Below are 24,224 nucleotides of genomic sequence, written 5' to 3' on the forward strand. Positions count from 1 at the left end.
AAACAAACTAACATGGTTAGAAACTAAATGTATTATTAATTTTGGTACCCTTTGCCCAAGGGGATTAAATCTTGATATTCATTTTAATGTAGGGCAGGGGTAGAGAAAATTAGTAATGTACATGATTTCTGTGTGGAGTTTTCATTTAGTTCAAGTATTTTCCAATATGCACTGCACTGGCACTTTCTGATATTTAAGTTTTTTATTAGTCATTATTTAAAATATACGTTCATGATGCACAATATTAGAGAGGTAGTAATATAGAAGTATAGAATAATATATATGCCAAGAATGAAACATCATGTAGTCCAGATATTTTAAAGCAGAGCACTTTAAAGAAAATGTAGTGTTTATTTACCAAATGGGATAAAGAACAGTAATTTAGATGTAATTCATAAGTAATTAGATTTAATGAGGAATAATTAAAGTTATCTGAGTTTAATTATTCAATTATTTAAATGTATTAGTATATAATGGTGAGCTGCATGTGTGAAAAATATTCCTTGAAGGCATAAGCCGAGGTACCGAATACACCAGTAAAGCTTTTTCTTACAGTTTCCCGGTGTGGTGTAGTGTGTTCTTTCAAATTTCGTTTTTGTGGTGTGTATTTATGTATTGTCTTTAGGGTCAAGTAATTACTAGTCTTGAAAGCATGAAGGAGTGCAATTGTTTTATGATTTCCAGCATCTGCCAGAGATCTGAGGAGAAGTCCTTATCCGTATATTTTTACAGGCAGATGCTAAATACTGCCAGATTCATCAATGGTTGTTTGGCCTGGAAACTAGCAGTCAAATGAAAAGAAATGATGTCATTCTGCAAGTTATCCCAGCAGTAATATTTGTGATATTAATTTGAAAAGTCTCTGAGACAGAACATTCTGCATTCTGTCTTGAACCTGACAACTAGAAGATCCATTTGTCATGAAAGGAGATACAGCCAGCCCAGCTACCTGGAATTTTGTAAATAATTATATGCCATTTGTGAATATCAACATGCTTTATATAGAAGTGTGACAAAGAGAGATACTGCCAGCACAGCTGTCTGGAATTTTGTAAATGGTTATGTGTCATTTGTGAATGCCGACATGCAGCATGAAATATGTTTGCGTAACAACTGTATTAGAACTGTAAGTTATGTGTATATCAAATTGCTGGTACAGAAGTTTGTGTTAAAAAGGTATTTTACAAAGTGTTGAGCTTAAAGATGTATCTACAGTGTACCCTACTGGAAAAGAACATAAATGTACATACGGTATTGTAACTGTTTAAATGTTATATATTTTAACAATGGAAACTGGAACACAGGAGTTTATCTTCAGAAAAATAGTTGAAATTAAATCACTTTATGGCTTGGCCAAAAAAATAAAAGATGTTATCTTTCAGTTTCAGTGCAACAGGAGACATGCCTGTACTAGAGAAGTTTTTTATATCGTCTTTAAATGTGGAGGAATGTAAATTACTTTACGACTTCCGCCATTGGCCAAAAGAACTGAGGTGTATGCATTTTCACAGGTAGATGCTAAATGCTATCACAGCTGCATCAATGTTTGTTTGAGCCTGTGAGCTGAAGTCAGATGACAAGAATGCAAGCTATCCCAGCAGTAATATTTGAAACATTAATTTAAGAACTCTCTTGAGAAAGAGACTGAGCATTCTGTATTTTGTCTTTGACCTGAAAAGATCCATTCACCACACATCTGCCTTGCTATGAGTAAGTCAGTCTAGGGTACAGTATAATTCTTTTAGATACAGTCAGGAATATAGTGAAGCATAGCTTAGATATTTTCTTTATTTATTTAAGACTGCCCTGCAATGTTGTTTTAAATATTTCCTGTGATTTTGAACTCTGATGTTTCTGTGGTTATATACAGAGTATTTCCCTATTCTTTTATTATTTATTTATTATTAAATATGTTTAAACCTTTTATTATGGCTGATATTTGTGAGACATATTTAAGTTCTGAGATTACTTGCATATTTATTTGGTGACACTGTGGGCCACTCCTAATAGCTTTGCTCTTGGTCAAACTACCATTTGCATTGATAGCAACAGTAGACAGTAAGATTGGACACCCTTTGTTAAGGGCCTTAAAGTAGCTGATAAAGAGTTGTCTGGTGGCAGTAATAACTACCTTATAGTCTGGGCAGAAGGGGGCATAGCTAGGAAACCTGTGCCAGCCTTTTCCAGGTGCGCGAGCGTGTGTGTGTGTGTGTCTGTGCATGTGTATGTGTATAAACCAAACCTCAGAATGTGTGTCAGCTACTTGGGCAGGGACATGAAGCACTGGTTGGACAGTGAGGGCGCTAGAGGTCTTGGCTTGACCACTTGGCTGAAATCCTCAATTCTATAACTGTGTCAGTGGGGAGTCTTACTGGGGATCTGGAGAAAGAGGGAGAAACCAGCCCTGGACTGACTGTGGTATCTGTGTGCTCTTAAGGGAAATTGCACTTAATGCAGAGAGATGCATCTGGAAATACTGTGCGTGTACTTGTCATCCTCCCAATGTATGTCCCCCACTGGTGCTAGTGGTGAAGATTGAGGCCTCTTGATTACTGGGTCAGAGGTGGGGCATCACATATATTGGTTGGCAGTGGTCGGATCACCACATCACATACTAGGATTCTGTGGTGTGGATACTGAACTCCTGTAGCCTGTAAACTGTGGGGCGACACACCATTCACTGCATCTGCCTTGCTCTAATGAAGTAAGTTACTAGGGAATAGTAATTCTTTTAGACACAGTTGGAAATATAGTAAAGCTTAGTTTAGATATTTTTCTTTATTTGACACTGTCCTGCAATGTTGTTTTAAATATTTCCTGTTGTTTTGAACTCTGACGTCACTGTAAATATAGATCTAGTATTGTCTTGCTCATTTATTATTATATATATACATTTAAACCTGTCATTGTGGCTGATCTGTCTAGAGTTATTTAAGTTTTGAGAGTACTTGCACATTTATTTGGTGACGCTGTGTGGGCCACTCATAACAGCCTTGCTCTTGGTCAAACTACCATTTGTGTTAATATTAATATTACACAGTAGGATTAGACACCCTTTGTTAAGGGCCTTAAAGTAGTTGATAAGGAGTGACTGGTGGCAGTAATAACTACCTTACAGTCTGGGCAGAAGGGGGCATAATTAGTAAACCTGTGCCAGCTTTCCCAGGTCTGTGTGTGTGTAAAGGAAACCTCAAAGTGTGTGCGTGTGTGTGTCAGCTACTTGGGCAGGGACACAAAGCACTGGTTGGACAGAGAGGGTGCAAGAGGTCTTAGCCTGGTTACTCAGCTGAGATCTCAATTTTACAGCTATGCCAGTGTGGAGTCTTATTGGGGATCTGGAGAAAGGGTAAGAAACCAGCCCTGGACTGACTAAGGTCTCTATGTGCTCTTAAGGGAAATTGCACTTCATGCAGAGAGCTGCATCTGGAAATACTGTGTGTGTACTTGCTATTCTCCAGTGAACATCTCCCACTATTGCCAGTGGTGAGGACTGAGGCTCCTTGATTACTGGTTGGCAGTGGTGCGATCACTACATCACAAGACCCATCACTGAATACAATGCATCCTTTAGTATGTATAAATCAAAGGATACTGCTCAACTAGAAAGGCCCCAAAGATACCTTATCAAGAAAATCAAAGGGGCTAAATCTTTCAACTGTTGTGCTCAGCAGCCTACACACTCCACCAAAGTGACCTGTGTATTGCTTTTAAAGTTAAGTAAGACGCAGTCCTATTTTATATGCTCTTTCTTTGCAAAACCAGCAGCTCTACAAGCACCTGTGCTAGGGATCTAAAATCTACACCAATACTTAAAACAAGACTCACAGGAGAGATGCGCTATTATCTCTCTCTATGCATTCCCAGCCTACAGGTCAAACAAAGTACTACACTGACTACCTTTAAGACTAGTGCCGATGACTAGATGGGTACACAAATTTATAGCAGGACTGTCATTTACAGCCCTGCACAACTTGGGAGGTAAGCGTTACTAAGTGCTTGGAAAGGGAGGCATGAACTTCTAAGTATCTCTACTTAAAGGTGCATATGCGTAGGCATCTTACACTTACCTAGTACTGTTTCCATGTTTCCTTGTGAAACTGAGCACAGGAGATGGGATGTATAGAGGAAGAACAGACTGGACCCAAACAGATTTGAGGAATCATTTTATCTTTCTTGTATGTAGCCTTGCAAATGGAATCTTGACACTAGACGATGTAATGAATCCGAAAAATCCCATAAATTCTATTGCAATAGGCATTTTTGTTGAGAAAGACTGAGAAAGTGATAATGATGAAAAAGCATTTTTCCCTAGAAGAAGAAACGCTGTGATAATAGAAGTGTACAGAAGCCATACTAGGAAAACTATCCTATTAGAGGGAATAAAGGATGACTAAGCTTATTGTAAAGCACAGGTTACTGAAAAGATTGATGGTGAATTGTAAGGAAGTCAAAAGTGCCTTAACTGGAAGATGCTGAAACCAGTCAATCATACAGTTAAGGTTACATATGTTTGTCTTGAAGTTTGCAATGAGCTAAGAATGGGGCAAGGCACATCGTGAAGACTCTTGGGATAATAACAGTAGAGAAAAGTACAGTTTTGTACCTACCATAAATGTAGATGTTCGAGTGTACACCCTGCTGCAGTCATCACACTAGGGTTATCTTGTCGTCAGGCGGTGCCGCAGTCGGCCCGAATTCCAAAGTCTTGGTCCGGCGTCGGTTGCTGTCACTTCTTCCCTGACGTCAGTGCGCCAGAGGTATATAAGAGGCATCCAATGCCATTTTCTTCAGTTTTTCTTGCCCCAGATGTCAGGTGCCCCCCCAAAAGGTGGTCAGTAGATAGTACCAATAATAAAAGTTTAGCACAAACAAAACATACGTCCATCTATAAGCAAATACACCACAAAGGTTGTATCAGATTTTAAGGTATAGAAAGGTTTCAGTTAGGTCAGAGGGGATGGAGGGAGGGTAACTTGGACTGCAGCAGGGTGTACACTCGAACATCTACATTTATGGTAGGTACAAAACTGTACTATGTTCATCGTGTTACCCTGCTGCAGTCATCACACTTGGGTTGAATCCCAAAGCTAAGGATGGGAGGTAGAGTCAAACAGGGTTAGAGGAGGCTAGAAGGCCCTGCAAAACTGCAGTGGCGAAGCCAGCTCTAGTCTTAGAGTAAAGTGGTAAGTGATAGTGTTTGGTGAAGGTGTGTACTGAACTCCAAGTTGCATCTTCCAGAATATCCTTGGTTGGCACCCCCCTGAGGAAGGCTGTAGATGTAGCTGCTGCCCTGGTGGAGTGGGGCCTTATGCTAGCAGGAACTGGCTTTCCATGATGGGTGTAGCAAAAACGTATGCAATGTCCTATCCATTTGGAAATGGTCTGTTTTGAGATAGCCATTCCTTGTGATGCTGTAGCATAGGATACTAAAAGCCGGTCAGATTTTCTGAAAACCTTAGTTTTATCCAAGTAGTAACGTAGTTGCCTGTGAATGTCCAAGGAGTGCAGGAGTATTTCTCCTTTGTTCTGTGGATTTGGGAAGAAGGTGGGCAAATGGATGGTTTGATTTAGAGCCACACTGGACACCACCTTTGGCATAAAGGAGGAGTTAGTTCATAGAGAATCTCTGTCTTGATGAAAAATGAGGAAAGGCTCTACTGCCATTAGTGCCTGTAACTCTGAGACTCTTCTGGCTGAAGTAATTGCTAGCAGCAGGGCAGTCTTCCATGATATAAACTTTAAATCAGCTGAGAAAGCTGTCTCAAAAGGTGGCAGCGTAAGTTTTTCCAGAACAAAGTTGAGGTCCCAAGTTGGTGTTGGTGCTCTGAGGTACTGCCTTAGACGTGGATGTGAAAATAAGGGAGGATCCGTGTTGTAGTGAGCTGCAATAGCTGAGGCGTGGATTTTAATAGATGAAAAAGAAAGTCCTTTGTGTAACATCTCAGTTAAATATTGTAGAATCTGAGGTATGTCCGGCTCAAGGGGATTTTGGCCTTATAGCTTGGTTCCAGGTGCAAAATCTTTTCCATTTGTCTGAGTAGGCTTTCCTGGTGCTGGGCCTCCTGGCCTCCAGAATGACATCCATAACAGCTTGTGAAAGAGGAGCTGGCTGGTTGCTTAGGTGATTTGCCATGCAGCCAAATTTAAGGTTGTGAGCTGGCTGTGTAGAATCTGACTGTCTTGCTGTGTGAGCAGAGGAGGAATTTGTGGTAAAATCAATGGTGGGCCGTGGGCCATGTTCCTTAGTAGTGGGTACCAGTGCTGGCGTGGCCAATCTGGGGCAATGAGTATCATGCGGGGTCTCTCCATTCTGACTTTCAGCAGCACCTTTGTGAGAAGGGGCAATGGAGGAAAGGCATATACTGTCAACATTTTCCAACTGAATGAGAGTGTGTCCACTTTCCAAGCTTGATGGTGAAATGTCCTTGTGCAAAATTTTGATAGCTGATAGTTTTGGGGGTTGGCAAACAGGTCTATGTCTGGGCGCCCCCATTTTTGAGTTATCATTGCAAATACTTGTGGATCCAGTTTCCACTCGTGGGGATCCATGATGTTCCTGCTTAGGTCGTCTGCCAATGTGTTCTTTTTTCCTGGCAAGAATTGTGCTTGTAATTGAACTTGGTAAGCCAGTGCTGTGTTCCACAAGGTCATTGCTTGCCTGCATAGAGGGTAGGAGTGTGTACCCCCTTGCTTGTTTATGTACCACATTACTGTGGTGTTGTCTGTCCTTATTGTAAGCTGTCCTGGAAGCAAGAGGTCCTTGAAGGCTGTCAGAGCATTCTGTACAGCTAGCATTTCTTTTTGATTGATGTGCAGATTTCTTTGATCTGTAGTCCATATGCCTTGAACGCACTGCCCTGCCATGTGTGCCCCCCAGGCATAGTCCGATGCATCTGTTGTCACAGTTTGCCTGGCTGGGGGTAAGGTGAAAGGCTGACCCTTGTTGAGGTGACATGCCTGTGACCACCATAGAAACTCCTGTTGAAGGCAGGGAATGACAGGTATCATTGTTTCCAAGCTGTGGCTGTGTTGTGTCCATAAGCTTTTCAGGTACCACTATAATTTCCTCATATGCAGTTTTGCAAATGGTATTAGTAGTATGCAAGATGCCATGAAGCCCAAGGCCTGCAGAATTTTTCTTGCAGGGAGTTGGATCTTTGTTGCCATTATTTTGAAGTATTGAGTTAGTTGTAGTTGTTTGTCTGGCGTCAGATAAGCCATCTGGGCCGTTGTATTCAAGCTGGCACCCAGGAATGTCATATTTTGTGAGGGCACTAGTTTTGATATCTTTTCGTTTACTGTGTACCCTAGGCAACTTAGAAGGTGTTTTACAAACGCCAGATGTTGTAAGAGAATGTCCTTGCTTTCTGCTTGGATGAGGCAGTCGTCCAGGTATGGGTATATTTGAATTCCTCTTTGTCTGCAGTAGGCAATTACTGGTGCCAGGCATTTTGTGAACACCCTGGGCGCAGTAGATAAGCCAAAGGGCAGTGCAGAGAATTGGTAGTGGGTTGAACCTGCAATGAAACTGAGGTATCTTCTGCAATTTTGTCTGATAGGGACATGCAGGTATGCCTCCTTTAGGTCCAACGTTACTAGCCAAGCCTTCTTGCCCAACATGGGAAGAAGCTGCTGTAGTGTTAGCATCTTGAATTTGGGTACTTGCAAGTAGGTGTTTAGAATTGAAAGGTCCAGAATGGGTCTCCATGCATTGTCCTTTCTGGGGACTAGAAAGAGCCTTGAGTAAAATCCTTGGCCTTGCTCCTGTGTAGGTACCAGCTGAATGGCTCTCATGTCCATGAGAGCTGTAATTTGTTTTTGTGCCTCTGCCCATTGATTTTGTGGCAGGTTTGGCATTCCTTTTATCCTTGGCAAGGTGTGGAAATAGAATCTGTATCCTTGTGAGATAATGTCTAGGACCCATTTGTCCTTTGTGATGATGCGCCAGTTGTCTGTAAAAAGTGCTAATTTTCCTCCCAAGGGAGCTGCCAAGAGAGCTTTGCTTGGCAGTTTGAGGTTTAAGTCATTGTGTTTGTCTTCTAGTAGTTTGGGGCCTGTCTTCTCCTCCCTTCTGTGTTGCAGTGCCCCATTGGCGAGGTTTGTAAGGGATTTGTGCTTGACCTCTGCCCCTTGGGCATCTGTATTTACCCCTCTGTGGTCTGTCAGAAGCTGGAAAGGACCAATTCTTTGTTGGCCAATTTCTGCTGAAGCATGGGGGTTGTACCTGTAAGAAATCTTTGACCGTCTGCATAGATTTTTGCCTTATCCTCCATTTTCTTTAAAACCTCTTCTGCTTTAACCCCAAATAAGACATCCTGCTGTAAGGGTACATCTAATAACTTTGCTTTAACATGATCAGGCAGAGTTTGTTCCTTTAACCAAGCATCCCTACGTATAACAGACCCAGTAACAGCTGCTCTACAGGAAGCTTCCAAGGAATCAAATCCACATTGTAAAGTATGTTTGCCCACCTGTTCAGCAGCATGCAATAGATCCTGCATTTCCTTGAATTCAGACTGTGCTCATCTTTTGTTTTAATTGAGCCATTAGGAATTGCTGGTATTTCAGCATGTGAAATTGACAATTTAGTGCTCTCACAGCTAGACTAGCTGAGGTGTAAACCTTCTTCCCCCACCTATATAGTGCTCTGGAGACCCTTTCAGAGGGTACAGGATTTTTAGCCATAGAAGCCTTAGCCCGTTTGGGACCCTGGGAGATTGTCTCTGGGTCAGCAACAGGGCTTTTGTAAAGGAATTTGTGTGAGTCAGGCACTCTATAATATCTGTCTGGTTTGGCTGGAGCAGGAGGCAGAGAATCTGGATTTAGACTAGATTCTAAGTAAACATTATCCACAATGTCTAAAACTGGAGGGATAGCAAGTGGTCTGTGCTGGGGGAGTAAAAGAAACTCTCTGAGCCTTTTCTTTGAGTCGGAGTAGTCCTGACCTTCCCAGTGGAAATGTTCCCTCATGGTATGTAAGGTTTCCCCAAAGGAATAGTCTTCAGGGGGAGAAGCTCAGGGAATGGAATCTTCAGCATCAGAATCTTCATAAGGGGGAAAAGGAGTAATCCTGTTCCTCAGAGGAGTCTGAGGAAACAGACACTTGATAAGAGGAGGCATAATCCTCCTTTTGTCTGGGGGGGGGGTTGGGAACCCCTGATCAAAGAAATCAAATCTTCAGCCATTTTAAGCATCTGTTTCTTAGGCATGGGGCCTTGTACTGGAGACTGATGTGCAGTCTTTTTTGGTTTTAGAGGAGTCTTAAGCTTAGCATAAGATTTTATGGTGAGAGTAGTCGGTCTGAAGACACCCTCTGTGACCAAAGGTGTTTCCACAGCACCGGCTTCTCCTTCTGCAATGTTGTCGGTAGGGCCTAAAGAAAATGGCTGCATCGGCCTAGTACTCTCTGCTTGAGAATCCGAAGCGGTCTGGGGTTCCAATTCTGCGGTCGTCAGGGGCTGCGTAGGCGCCTCACTGAAAACTGGAGAACCGGCGACCAGCCCAGCCGAGGCCTCAGAGTCTGGCTTGGATCTAGGCTGCCTGTCTTTATCTTTGCATTTTTTATGCACGCCGGTAGTCAGTTGCTCCGACGGCATAGTGTAATTAAATTTCCTACCGAAGTAGTGTCGTGCGAAATCAAAGCGTCGCTTTATAGTTCGCTTATTGAACCTAGCACAAAACAGACAACCAGTGACGTTGTGGTCTGGGCCTAGGCAAGGTATACAATAGGAATGAAAGTCCTTATGAGGTATTTGCTTCCCACAAGAAATGCAACTGTTAACTTTTTCTGACATCGGACTGAAGCAAGAAAAGGTTCCCCAACGGGGTACTTAGCTTTGAAGACTTCAGACTGAAATTCGATTCGAAAATCTCAAGTGTCGGCCGACCGGCACTTGCAAACTGCTTCTGCTTTGGGCACCGCGCGGCAAGAAAGACTGAAGGAAATGGCATCGGATGCCTCTTATATACCCCTGGTGCACTGACGTCAGGGAAGAAGCGACAGCAACTGACGCCGGACCAAGACTTTGGAATTTGGGCCAACTGCGGGACCGCCTGACGACAGGATAACCCTAGTGTGATGACTTCAGCAGAGTAACATGATGAACATCCAAGGTGTAAAGAAGTAAACTGAAAATGCAACACCAAAGCACAGAATTTAAAAAGGATCTGTGTTTTTGTGAATGGGAATGTGTAGATAAGCATCTTTCAGGTCCAGTGTGACCAGGAATGCATGGATTAACATGAGAGTAGAGACAGTTTGCACAATCAGCAGTTTGAAATTTGCAATGAAAAGAAAGGTGTTCAGTTTGTAAAGGTTTAAAATGTATAGCCAAGTGCCTTCTTTTATAGAAACCAGACAAGTCCATTTTCTCCATTGCAGGGGTGGGTGGATACTAGTTCTCAGACTCCCCTGAGATAGAAGTTCTGAAATGATCTGAAGCAGCAGGTGTAGTTGGTCTCTTGGAGGCAGAGGAACTCCATATGGAAGAGGGTAGGATGCTCACTGACGTAAGTAACCATGCTCCGTATTGATTCTGACTAAAAGTTGTGGGAGAAGAAATTTCTGAGGTATAATCCAATCTTTTCTCATCAGCTACCGCCAGCCTGAAGTTACCGATTTCTAAGCCAGAAAATACAGAGGAAGATTCCCTGAAATTTTTGGAAGATGGCTGGGATGGAGGGGGGGGGGCAGGAGGCAAGAATAGTCATAGTTTTTTTTTTCTTTTGGAAAAGAGGATCCTTGAGACCAATCCACTTTCTTTAGTGTCTCCTTGCGACTTATTTTTAAACTTTAGCTTGGAAGATTTTTGCTGGCCTGATTTAAAGGGTTTTTGAAAAATGGCTTTGCACTGCTGGGATAGCTTATTTGGTATTTTGGGATAAGTGATACAATTGCTTAACCCTCTACATTAACTTGCTTCTCTGTTCTACTTTTCTTTTTTAAGAACCTTAGCAGAGGTTACCAAATAAAAGGTCTTTCCAGAAGGGAACTTAAGAGTTGGGTCTTTATGTCCTCTGGAAAATTATGAAGTCTTACCCATGCATTTCTTCTCATGATGGCTCCAGTAGCAGCAGCCCTGGAGACAGCATCATAAATGCGTTTAGTAATTTGGGAAGCAGAATTGACCATTTCCAAAAGACTGGATTTAACCTCAGAGTTAGGGAGGTTGGCCAGATTGTTGCATATTTGCAAATATGGACAAAAGGTAGCATGACATATGGGTTTGACAATTTACTGCCCTAAAGACCAAAATAGAGGAAGTGTAAACCTTTTTGCCAAACCTACCTTAAAAGCATGACTATCCTTGTCATTAGTGATATGGTTAGCAGAAGAAAACAAGTTTTAGTACCTCCCTCTGCATTTAATGAAATAATGACAAGGTCTGCAGAAAGGGGGTTTTACAGAGATACTTGTGGGTATCTGGTACTCTATAGAACCTATCCAGATTCTTTGAAGGTGGGGGTTGAGAATATGGGGGTAATGGTTTTGCAAGCAAATGCATCCTGGAAAACACCTACAACTGGCGGGATGGCCCCAGGTATAGCAGAATCCATGCAGAGGAGCATGTAATACCCGTTTTGAGACTCCAAAACATCTTTTCCTTCCCTTTTAAAGAAATCTTTCATTTTTGAAATATCTCCAAAATAGATTTCCTTATTTGGGGAATCTGAGGAAAAGGTATTCTCAGATTCTGAATCCTAGGTTGTGGAAGGAAAAATTTATGAGGTATAATCTAATACTTTCTGCTCAGATCAGACAAAGAGTTTCTTTCTCAGAGGAAGAGTACTCGCTTCTTCTTAAATGGAGTGCAAGAGGAAGAGGATGGGAAACAGGGCAGAAAGGACTGCGACAGCCTTGAATAAACATTGCACAAAATTAAAATAATCAACCTTAGTTTTTTTTTTTTTTTTTTTTTTTGAGAAGAGGGAGAAGGAGGAGACAAGTGTTCAATCTTCTTAGGAGTATCCAGGTGCATGGTCTTTGGAGTCAAAGCCACAGGCTGGACCTCCGTTAGCAACCAATTGTCTTTCCTCACCAGTACCTGATGTATGCCTCAACTCACCCTCAGAAAAAATAATGCATAGTTCTCCCTTCCAGGCAGACTTCAGCAGACAAATGTTCAGTTGGGATGTGCGAGAATTTCAGGCCATAATGAGCGGACAGGTGATCCGCTGTGGCAACCCCTAACCGGGAAAAGCCGAAAGAAGAAGAAGAATGGCTTCTGAAGGGGACATACTAGATGGCCCACAAGAAGCAGACTGCACAGGAGAAGTGGACATACAGGTTCCATCTCTCACCAATCTTGTCTGGGGGGGTCCAATGCTGGGGAATCCACTGACATGTTTGCAAGTGCCAAGTCTCTCAGACATCTACTTTCTAGAAATACTTTGAGGGAATTAAGCCTGTTCTTGAATGTTTTTGAGTAAATGACAGGTAAGTAGGCCATGACCTAATGTGTGCTACACCCAAACAGAAAGCACAAAAGTAGTGAATATCTTTATAATGGATTTCTTGTTCACAAATACTCTTCCCCTTTCTGATAGGCATATGACAAGATTTTATGTAAATCTTTGGACAGGAAGGAAGAGTCCCCAAAGGAGTTCTTATATGCCTGATGTCTGAGTAGCTGAAGCTAATAACCGGTGCTACAAAAGTTGCAAAGCTGATGAAAGTTAGTATGACTGTACTAATGTTTTCGTGTGTCCGTACATCCCACTTATACCAGCATGTCCTTTCATGCTAAGGGTGGACAAGCAGCCTGAACCTTTATAGACTAGTCAGATGTATAGCATCCTTGGTAGGATATATTCCATATTACAATGGCCACAGCAACAGTGATCTAATGAAACATATCTGCTGTGTCCTAGCTCCTGTCACAATTCAGAAACATTTAACCCCTTTTAACTGTAAGAATGCTGCACAAATGTGTGCTTCCTGGCCCAAGATATAGAACTTCTAAACTTAAAACAATGGAGTACAACAGTTCAATAAATTAAGTGAAGATGTGTAAGTATACAAACAATACACCAAAAGCAAATTAAAAATATTCACATAGTCTTTCCTGTCAGGTTCCACTATCAAATCTCTACCATTTTTTTCTTACCTTAAATAAAAATTCTGTTTTTTCTTCAGCTTCTCACACAATTAAGAAAGTGTTATTCCTTCTGACACACACACAAATGTTTGCTTCCAGGTCCTAATCTACAACTTTTAAAATTCTAAGTCAGAAAATCTACATTTTCCATAATACTTTATTAAAACAGAAAAAATCTAAGCACAGAAACTCAGAAATTAAAAATATTCACATAGCAGTAGTGCTGCTTTGCAGTAAGAAGAAAAGTAACCAGCATCTGAATGTAAGAGCTTTATACAAAACAAGAAACACATTTTGAACTATTGAGCCAAGTATTACAGCTTTTCATACATCATTTATAGCAACACTGACAATATTCAGTGACAAACACCTAAATTACGACAGTCTGCACATTACTACTATTTACAAAACATAGACAATTTTGCCTGTACTTTGATTATCTTTTTTTTTTAACAAATGTGAAATAAAAGTGATGTAACTCTACCCATATCTTTCTTCATTATGTTGTAGAACACACCACCATTCTGGAACAAGTAAGGTAGCTTCTTTGCGTAGGACCATACATCTTCTCCTACCAAATGGAAAGAAAGCAAAAAATATATTACTCTCTTACTCATGGGTGTATATACCACTCATTTCACTTCATCATGCAACAAAACAGTTCATTAAAAGATACATGTGCACTTTGTATAAAATGTGCTTTACTTGCAAAATTAAAGCACTAAAACAGCTCTTCGTTTAAATTAATAAAAGGCTACAGATTTCAGTACCTTAAGCTCAATTCAGCATGAAAAGAAAACAGTACGAGTTCTTTCATTTGCTAGTAGATTAAAACTTGCCAAATTATCATTTTAAGACAAATCCTGACTACATACTTTCATCCACCAACACAATACAGATATTAAGTCAGCAGTTTACCAGTGAGAAGGCCTTCTGCAGTAGGTAAATACTGGAGTATTTTCTTCTTACCATCTTTGCAACACTATTTTCCTGCTCTCACTAGTGCAAGCACCTCCTGGTCATGCTTAGCATGGTGTCAAATCACATGTCAGACTACAATGGCCTTTTTCAGTCCCTGTACCACTTAAAAGAATACATTTGTGTACCTACCATAAATGTAGATGTTCTAGTGCATTCATTACAATTGGGTTATCCTGCTGGCAGGCTACCCGCAGTCGGCCTGAATTCCAAAGTCCTGGTCCGGCGTCGGTTGCTGTTGCCTCCTCCATGAAGTCAGTGCGGCAGGGGTATAAAAGATGCAGCCGACGCCATTTTTTTCAGTTTTTCTTGCCCCAGATGTCAGGTGCCCCCAAAAGGGTAGTCTAATTTATGCCAATAAACACACATGCAGTAAAGTAAAACTCTACCTTCATCTACAAGCAAATACATCACATAGGTTGTATAGAATAGAGAAGTACAGATTAGACCCAGCAAAGGAAAGGGGGATGGTGGGTGGGTAACCTGGACTGCAACAGTGAATACACTCGAACATCTACATTTATGGTAGGTACACAACTGTACTATGTTCGTGTTTCACTGTTGCAGTCATTACAATTGGGTTGAATCCCAAAGCTTTGGTTGGGCGGCTGGGGCTAAATAGGATTATGAGAGGCAATGAGGCCCTGCAGAACTGCAGTGGCAAAGCCTGCTCTAGATTTAGAGTAGATAGGTAAGTGATAGTGCTTTGTAAAAGTGTGCACTGAACTCCAAGTTGCAGCCTCGAAGATGTCTTTGGTTGATACTCCTCTGAGGAAGGCTGCTGAAGTGGCTGCTGCTCTGGTTGAATGTGGCCTAATGCCCTTAGGTACTGATTTGCCATGCTGTGAATAGCAGAAACGAATGCAGTGGCCTATCCATTTTGAAATAGTCTGCTTTGAGATAGCCTTTCCTTGTGATCCTGCAGCATATGCCACTAGAAGTTTTTCAGTTTTTCTGAAAGCTTTGTTCCTGTCCAAGTAGAAACGTAGCTGCCTGTGAATGTCCAAAGAATGCAGAAGTCTCTCACCCTTATTCTGTGGGTTTGGATAAAACGTAGGCAAATGAATTGTTTGATTCAGGGCCACACTGGACACTACCTTAGGCATAAATGTTGGGTTTGTCCTCAGAGAAACCCTGTCCTGATGGAAAATGATAAAGGGTTCCACAGCCATGAGTGCCTGTAACTGAGACTCGTCTTGCAGAGGTTATTGCTAGGAGCAAAGCTGTTTTCCAAGATAAGAATTTTATATCAGCTGTAGAGGCTGGTTCAAAAGGAGGCAGTGTGAGTTTTTCCAAGACATAATTTAGGTCCCATGCAGGTATTGGTGCTCTCCTTGGGGGTCTTATGTTTTTGGCCCCTCTGAGGTACTGCCTTAGTAATGGGTGAGAGAATAGAGGTGGTTCTGTATTGTAGTGAGCTGAAATGGCAGAGGCATGAATCTTAATAGAGGAAAAGGATAGGCCTTTGGTCCAGCATCTCAGTTAAGTATTGTAAAATCTGAGGAATATTTGGTACAATTGTGTCAATTCCTTGTGCCTGGCTCCAAGCACAAAATCTCTTCCATTTTTCTGCATAAGATTTTCTGGTGCTAGGCCTCCTGGCCTCCAAAATAACATCCATCACTGCTTTAGACAGAGGCGTGTTTTGAATGGTTACATTATCCGCCATGCTGCCAGGTTTAAGGTCCTGAGTTGGCTGTGCAGGATCTGACTGTTTTGTTGAGTCAATAAGTGAGGAATTTGAGGCAATGTCCAGGCTGGGCATTGAGACAAGCTCATTAGGATTGGTTACCAGTGCTGGCGGGGCCAGTCTGGGGCAATCAGTATCATTTTTGGCTTCTCTTGTCTGACCTTTAGGAGTACCTTGGGGAGGAGAGGCAGTGGGGGAAAGGCATATACTGTTAAGTTTTTCCAGCTGAAAGATAGAGCGTCCACTTTCCATGTTAGCTTGTGATAAGTCCTTGTGCAGAATTTCTGTAGTTGGCAGTTGTGAGGCGAGGCAAAGAGGTCTATGTCTGGGCATCCCCATTTCCTTGTTATCATGCTGAAGACTTGTGGATCCAATTTCCACTCGTGGGGATCCATTAGGTTTCTGCTTAGTTCGTCTGCCAGAGAATTTATCCTTCCTGGCAGGTATTGTGCTTGCAGATGTACTTGGTAAGTCAGTGCTGTGTCCCACAAAGTCATGACTAGTCTGCAGAGGGGGTAGGAATGTGCCCCTCCCTGCTTGTTTATGTACCACATGACTGTAGTATTGTCCGTCTATCAATAGCTGTCCTGGATGAAGTAGATCCTTGAAGGCTGTCAGGGCATTTTGAACAGCTAGCATCTCTTTTTGATTGATATGTAGATGCATTTGGCTTGCGGACCATGTGCCCTGAATACATCTTCCTGCCATATGGGTCCCCCAGGCATAATCTGATGCATCTGTTCTTAATGTCTGCCATTACGTTCCATCTGAGTAGGTATCTTCATTTGTCTGCAACCTTTGGGATACGGATCCGAGCCGGCAACTTTTACCACAGCATAGATCCGAGCTCCTAGCTCTGCCCTTTACCCATAATCCCCTGCCAACCCTAACTGACCTCAGATCAAGTTTGCCCGATATAAGCATTGTTATTGTGCCCCGGAAGGGGCTTATCCAAGAAAGATCCTATAGGTCAGGGGGAAGGAGGGGGGGGTGGTTGCAGACAAATGAAGATACCTACTCAGATGGAACGTTATGGTGAGTACATAATTTCTTAATCTGAAGTAGGAACTTCATTTGTCAGCAACCTTTGGGACAGAGTCCCCAGCTACCTGAATCCTGGGTGGCCTTTATGGAAGAACATTCCGGAGCACTGCAGAGCCAAAGGACGCAGTTTGTAATGACCGATAAAGGTATGAGATGAGGCCCAAGTGGCTGCGGAACAAATATCATCTAAGGGAACCCTAGATTTAAAAGCCGCCGAAGTAGCAACGGCCCTAGTAGAATGAGCTCGGACTCCCTGAGGTGCAGGCCTTCCCGAACTCTGATACGCTAAGAGGATACAACTAGCTATCCACCGTGATAGTGTAACTTTAGAAATTGACTTGCCTAAACTTGTTTTGGCAAAGGAGACAAACAACTGGTCAGATTGCCTATGACCAGCAGTTCGATGAATATAAAAACGTAATTGTCTGTGCACATCCAAGGAATGCAGTTTGTACTCTCCTTTGTTCTGGTAATGGGGAAAGAACACGGGAAGATTAATAGACTGATTAATATTAGCTTCCGAAGACACCTTAGGCAGAAAGGACGGATTGATCCTGAGGTAAACTCCATCTGGATGGAAGGTTAAATACAGCGGTTTAACACATAGAGCCTGAAGTTCAGAGACCCTTTTAGCTGAAGTAATGGCCACCAAGAAGGCCGTCTTCCAAGAGAGATATTTAAGATAAACCATGGCCGCCGGCTTGAAAGGGGGGCAAGTCAAGGCTTGGAGAACCAAAGACAAATCCCATGGGGGTACTACCTCCCTGACCGGAGGTCTGAGAAGGAAGGTACCCTTGAGGAAAGCTTTACAAAGCTTGGAAGTAATTAGAGGGCCCGATTCATGCCCTACATGATAATGCGAAATCGCTGCCAGTTGTACCTTGACTGTAGAGCAGCTAGCCCCTTGATGAAAAAGGGTAGTTAAGAAATCCAAAACTGACGTGAGAGGCGCCGTGAAAGGATCCAAGTGATGGTGCTCCGCCCAGATGGAGAAACGTTTCCACTTGCTTCGGTAGACTCCTCTGGTGGAAGGTTTATGTGCTGCTACTAGGATGGCTTTGACTGGTGAGGAGATTCCGGGAGTCCTAATCAGGAGTGGAACTGCAGCAACCAAGCAGTCAGCTTGAGGTTGACCAGGTTGGGGGCCGGAAGACCCAGAGGGTGAGTAATGAGATCCGGGAGTGGATCCAGAATCCATGGTGGATGAATTAGGTGAGACCACAGGTACGGGAACCATGTTTGACGAGGCCAGAATGGGGCAATGAGGATCATTTTGCTCCCCAGCCGACTGGCTTTCTGTAAGAGTTTCAGCATCATGGGCAAAGGAGGGTAAGCGTAAAGGAGACCGGGAGGCCAAGCATGTACTAGAGAGTCTCTCGGGGACTCCCCCTGAGGGGGGATTAGAGCAAAGTAACTGTTGCATTTGGTATTTGAAGGAGAGGCAAAAAGATCGCAACAGGGTTGCCCCCATTGGGCAAATATTTGTTTCGCTACTAGAGGATTGAGAGACCATTCGTACGGAGTCAGAATCGAATGACTGTGCCTGTCTGCTAGGATGTTGGACCATCCCGGAATGTGCGTTGCAATAAGAAAGCGGTTGGTGGAAATCGCCCATTCCCACACTCTCATGGCCTCGCGACAAAGAGGATAAGACCTGGTTCCCCCCTGTTTGTTGATGTACCAGACAACTGACATGTTGTCCGTTTGTACTGCAATCGTCCCAGTCGGAAGAAGGCTGTGAAGTGCCTGCAATGTCAAAAGCACCGCCCTCATCTCTAGGACACTGATATGCAAAGAGGTCTCTGTGTCGTTCCACGTGCCTTGGACCATATTCTGCCTGAATAGTGCCCCCCACCCCAGGCGAGAGGCGTCCGTGGTCACTGTGGCGACGGGGGAAGGCATCGAGAATGGTCGTCCCGTGTGGAGACTCGGAGACCGGAGCCCACCACATGAGCGACCCTCTGCAAGCCCTGCTTAGGTGAATAGGATGGGACAGGGGGTTGTGACACAGGGACCATTGTACTTGCAGGGTCCACTGCAGGACCCTCATATTTAGGCGGAATAGGGGCAGTAGAGGAATAGCTGCTGCCATGGACCCTAGAGCCCTCAGGATCAATTCCGCAGGTGGAGCAGGAAGTATGAGAATGGCCTGGACATGCAACCTCAGGTTCTGAAGCCGATCGGGAGTCAGGAAGGCAAGCATTATCCTGGAATCCAATCTCGCCCCTATGAAATCTATTACCTGTGTAGGGACTAGAGAGGATTTGGTCATGCTGATAGTCAACCCTAGACGTGGAGCAAGGTTGAGGAAATAATCCCTGCCTGAACAGAGCAGATGCCTTGTTGGGGCGATGAGGAGCCAGTCGTCCAGGTACGGAAAGACCTGAATTCCCTGAAGCCTCAGGTGGGCCGCTATGACCGCCAAGACTTTGGTGAACACCCTGGGGGCTGAGGTGAGACTGAAGGGAAGGGCCCTGAACTGAAAGTGACTGGCTCCCAGGAGCGTCTGTCCACTAGGATGTGGTAGTACGCATCCTTGAGGTCTATCGAGCACATCCAATCGTTCTCTCATAATAGGGGGAGAATAGATTGTAAGGTGACCATTCAGAACTTTTCTTTGGGTACTGCCAGGTTCAGGAGAGAGAGCTCGAGAATGGATCTCAAGTCCCCCGTCTTTTTTGGCACCAGAAAGAACCTGGAGTAAAACTCCGATCTGAACTGATCTGGGGGGACAGGTTGGATGGCTCTTTTTTGCAAAAGCTGCTGAATTTCTGTAGCAGCTGCCTCCCTTTGATTGGGTTGTACGTCGGGGAGACTTTTGGTTTTGGGGGTTACAATAAAAGGAATTTGGTAACCTCTGGATATGATGCGAAGCACCCAGTGATCTGTTGTTATGGACTCCCACATTGCTAGGCGCTTCGAAAGACGCCCCCCCCCCCCGACTGCCTCCAGAGTGGAGCAGCCGGGCAACCCCTCAGGGGTTCTGCGTGGGCCTCTCAGAGAAGGGTTCTCTGGACCCAAAGTTTCTGGGACCCCCTCTGCCTCTTGGGCGGCGTCCTCCCTGTCCTCCTCTGCCACGGGAGGACTGGTTGTCTGGAGCAGATTGGGACTGATGCGATTTTCGGAACCACATCTTCTTCTGACCCTTTTGGTTCTTAGAAAAGGATCCTGACCAGAGGGTGGGAGGCAGGGGTGGCTACCACCGAGGGCTGGGTAGCGGCCACCGAAGAACCGGAGGCCAGAGCCGAGTCCGGGGGCAAAAGGCCCGCCAGGATCAGCTTCGACCTCCGGTCCTTAAGTGCCCTGGGGTTGAACGCTGCACAAATCGTGCATCCCGAAGAGAGGTGTTCAACCCCAGAGACTTACCGGGTGTGGCCATCCGCCAGTGAAAGCTTATGGCCACACTCGGTGCATTTTGAAAAGATGGCTTTAGGGGCCTCCGACATGTTGAACAGAAAAACACACTCACTAGGCCCCTACACACACCACAAACACACACTACGAACCAGCGAGGGTAGGGAGGAAAACATTTTACAAAAAAAGATATATAAGAGGGAACCTAAACAATCTTACACACACACACACAAGAGAAGGTACAAATTCCCTGAACTACCAGGAGCTCGAAATCCAGTTTGAAGCGCGGCAAACTAGATCTGGGGTCAGTTAGGGTTGGCAGGGGATTATGGGTAAAGGGAGGAGCTAGGAGCTCGGATCTATGCTGTAGTAAAAGTTGCCGGATCGGATCCGTATCCCAAAGGTTGCTGACAAATGAAGTTCCTACTTCAGATTTATTGTTTCCAGGCTGTGGCAATGTTGAGCCCAAACACTTTTTAGATACCATTGTAGTTTCCTCATATGCAGTCTTGCATATGGAATTAGCAGTATGCAGGATGCCATGAAGCCCAAAGCCTGCAGAATTTTTCTTGCAGTTAACTGGGTCTTTGTTTCCAACATTCTGAAATAAGTAGTCAGTTGTCTTTGTTTGTCTGGCATGAGATAAGCCATTTGGGCAGTTGCATTTAAGCTTGCACCCAGGAATATTATCTCTTGTGAGGGTACTAGTTTTGATTTCTTTTCGTTTACTGTGTACCATAGGCATGTTAGTAATCTTTTTACAAACGCCAGATGCTGTAGTAGAATGTCTTTGTTCTCTGCTTGAATAAGGCAATCGTCCAAGTAAGGATACATTTGTATTCCTCTTTGTCTGCAAAATGCAATTACTGGTGCCAGGCATTTTGTGAAGACCCTGGGAGCAGTAGATAAAGCCAAAGGGCAGTGCAGAGAATTGGTAGTGCATTGAGCCAGCTATAAATCTGAGGTAACTTCTGCATGAAAGTCTGATTGGGACATGGAGGTATGCCTCTTTCAGGTCTAAAGTCACAAGCGATGCCTTCTTGCCCAGCATGGGCAGAAGCTGCTGCAGAGTCAACATTTTGAATTTCGGAATATCCAGAAATGTGTTTAGAATAGACAGGTCCAGTATTGGTCTCCATGCATTGTCCTTTCTGGGCACCAAGAAGAGTCTTGAGTAAAATCCTAGTCCCTGCTCTTGCTGTGGCACGCGCTGAAAGGCCCTCATGGCCATGAGGGCCAAAACTTGTTTTTGAGCCTCTGCCCATTGATTGTGTGGCAGGTCTGGCATTCCTTTTGACCTTGGCGGGGTGTGAAAATGGAACCTGTAGCTTTGAGAAACTATATTCAGGACCCATTTGTCCTGGGTGATCATGTGCCAATTTTGTGAAAAAAGTGCTAGTTTTCCCCCTAAAGGGGCTGCCAAAAGATAAGTGCTCGGTGCTGGCAGGGGAAAGTCATTGAGACTGTTTCCTGTATGGCTGTGATTTATCTTCTCCACTTTTGGAGGTAGAAGCACCCTATTGTTTAGACCTATATGAGCCCTGGGGCTGGGATCTGCCTTTGGGCTGTCTGTATCTGCCTCTTTGTGGCCTGTTTGACACTGGAAAGGACCAATTCTTTGCAGGCCAGTTCCTGCTAAATCTGGGTGGTTGTACCTGTAAGAAATCCTTGACTGTTTGCATAGATTTAGCTTTGTCCTCCATTTTCTTCAACACCTCTTCTGCTTTAACACCAAACAAGGTATCATGCTGTAATGGAGCATCTAATAATTTAGCTTTAATATGATCAGGCAGATTCTGTTCCTTTAACCAAGCATGCCTCCTAATGACAGAACCCGTAACAGCGGCCCTGCAGGAGGCCTCCAGAGAATCAAAACCACATTGCAAAGTATGCTTTCCCACTTGTTCAGCTGCATGCAATAAATCCTGCATTTCTTTGTTTTCTGCACATTCAGAATTTGTCAACATTTTCTGTTTTAGTAGTGACATAAGATATTGTTGATATTTAAGCATATGAAATTGACAATTTAAGGCCCTTACAGCCAAAGTAGCAGAGGTGTATTTCCCCCATCTGTCCTGGGCCCTTGAATCCCTATCAGAGGAAATAGGTTTTTTTGCAGTGGACGCCTTGACCCCTTTGGGACCCTGAGAAATTGTTTCTGGGTCAGCAGCAGGGTTTCTATAAAGAAATTTATGTGAATCAGGAACCCTGTAGTATCTGTCTGGCTTAACAGGGGCTGGTGGTAAAGAGTCAGGAGTGAGACTTGACTCTATAAATACATCACCTACAATGTCTAAAACAGGAGGAATAGCAAGGGGCCTGTGCTGAGGTAGTAAAAGAAAATCTCTGAGCCTTTTCTTAGATTCTGAGTAATCTTGGCTTTCCCAATGAAAATGCTCCCTCATAGTATGCAGGGTCTCCCCAAAGGAATAATCTTCAGAAGGAGAGGTTGAAGGGATAGATTCTTCAGCATCAGAATCCTCATAAGGAGGAAGAGAGTATCCCTGTTCAGAAGAGGAATCAGAGGAAATGGAAACTTGATCTGAAGATTCATATTCTGTCTCTTGCCTAGGTCTCTTATCAGGAGGGGGATGGGAACCCTTGATCGAAGTAATTAGGTCTTCGACCATTTTAAGAATCTGTTTTTTAGGCATGGAGGCCTGCCCTGGTGAATGTTGTACTTGTTTCTTTGTCTTTAGAGGTGCTTTAGTCTTTGAAGCTGAAGTTGTTTTTACATACAACTGTGTAGGCCTGAAAACACCCTCAGAAGCCGATGACTGCTCAGCGGCTACGGACCCATCTGAGGGAATAGTTTCCCAGGATCCAATACTTTGAGTATCCAGCGGCCTAGTCAGTGCCACGTGGGAGTCAGAAGCGGCCTGTGGCTCTGAGGTAGCGGGCGTCAGGGGCTGCGAAAGCGCCTCACTGAGAACCGGCGACTGGCCTAGCTGAAGCCTCATCATCGGTTTTGGACCTCGGATGCCTGTCCTTTTCTTTGCGCTTTTTATAAATTCCGGTAGTCGGCTGTTCCGACGGCATTATATAATTAAATATTCTGCCAAAATAATGAAATGCAAAATCGTACCGACGCTTAATAGTGCGTTGGTTAAATCTAGCACAAAACCGACAACTAGCAACGTCGTGGTCAGGGCCTAGGCAAGGAATACAGTAAGAATGAAAAACCTTACGCTTGCTTCCCACAAGAAATACAATTATTAACTTTTTCTGACATCGGTCTGGAGCAAGAAAAAGTTTCCCCAACGGGGTACTTAGCTTTAATGAAGACTTCAGATCTGAAAGTCAAACTTGAAAATCTCAGTAGTTGGCCGACCGGCACTTGCGAAATTCTTTTGCTTCTGGCACCGCGCAGCAAGAAAGACTGAAGAAAATGGCATCGGCTGCATCTTTTATACCCCTGGCGCACTGACGTCAGGGAGGAGGCGACAGCAATCAACACTGGACCAGGACTTTGGAATTCAGGCCGACTGCGGGTAGCCTGCCAGCAGGATAACCCAATTGTAATGACTGCAACAGTGAAACACGATGAACATCATGTCTACTGGGTAAGCACAGCTTGCAAAATGAAACCAGAATAACACAACATATGTATATGTGTGTGTGTGTATATATATATATATATATATATATATATGTATATGCATAGTGGATATAAAAAGTGTACAGACCCCTGTTAAAATGCCAGGTTTGTGTGATATAAAAAAATGAGACCACAATAAATCATCCTTAAATTCCTCTATTTTCAACAGCTAGGTGAGAAAGTGCCAGTGTCTCATTTTCATTTCATTACCCTGTGTTTTCATTTTAGTTATTACTGGTGCATGATGTGAAATAGTTTTTGGGTATCAAGACTTGCGGAATGTAAATTCTGTCTAGCCTAGCCCAGTTTTTGTATCTTGGGGAATAATATGTAAATTCACTCTGAACACCTAGTACTGAATTCACATCTTCCATGCCAAAGATCATAAATTTCTTCAAAAGTCTACCCTGTTTTGTTATACTTTCTCTTCTGGGGCACCCAACGCGTATTCACTGCTGCAGAC

General features: G+C 43.7%; 1 protein-coding gene across 1 annotated transcript in view; it reads right to left on the reverse strand.

Moving 5' to 3' along the window:
* Window positions 1–24,224, reverse strand: part of VCPIP1 (valosin containing protein interacting protein 1) — a 456,637-nt gene that overhangs the window by 259,443 nt on the left and 172,970 nt on the right. The window contains exon 2 of the mRNA XM_044067372.1: window positions 13,582–13,668. Coding sequence (XP_043923307.1) covers window positions 13,582–13,668 — 87 coding nt within the window. The remainder of the gene's footprint in view (window positions 1–13,581; window positions 13,669–24,224) is intronic.

This window comes from Protopterus annectens, chromosome 3.part1 (genome assembly GCF_019279795.1).
Source record: "Protopterus annectens isolate FY-2018-M chromosome 3.part1, PAN1.0, whole genome shotgun sequence".
Classification (NCBI taxonomy): domain Eukaryota; kingdom Metazoa; phylum Chordata; order Ceratodontiformes; family Protopteridae; genus Protopterus; species Protopterus annectens.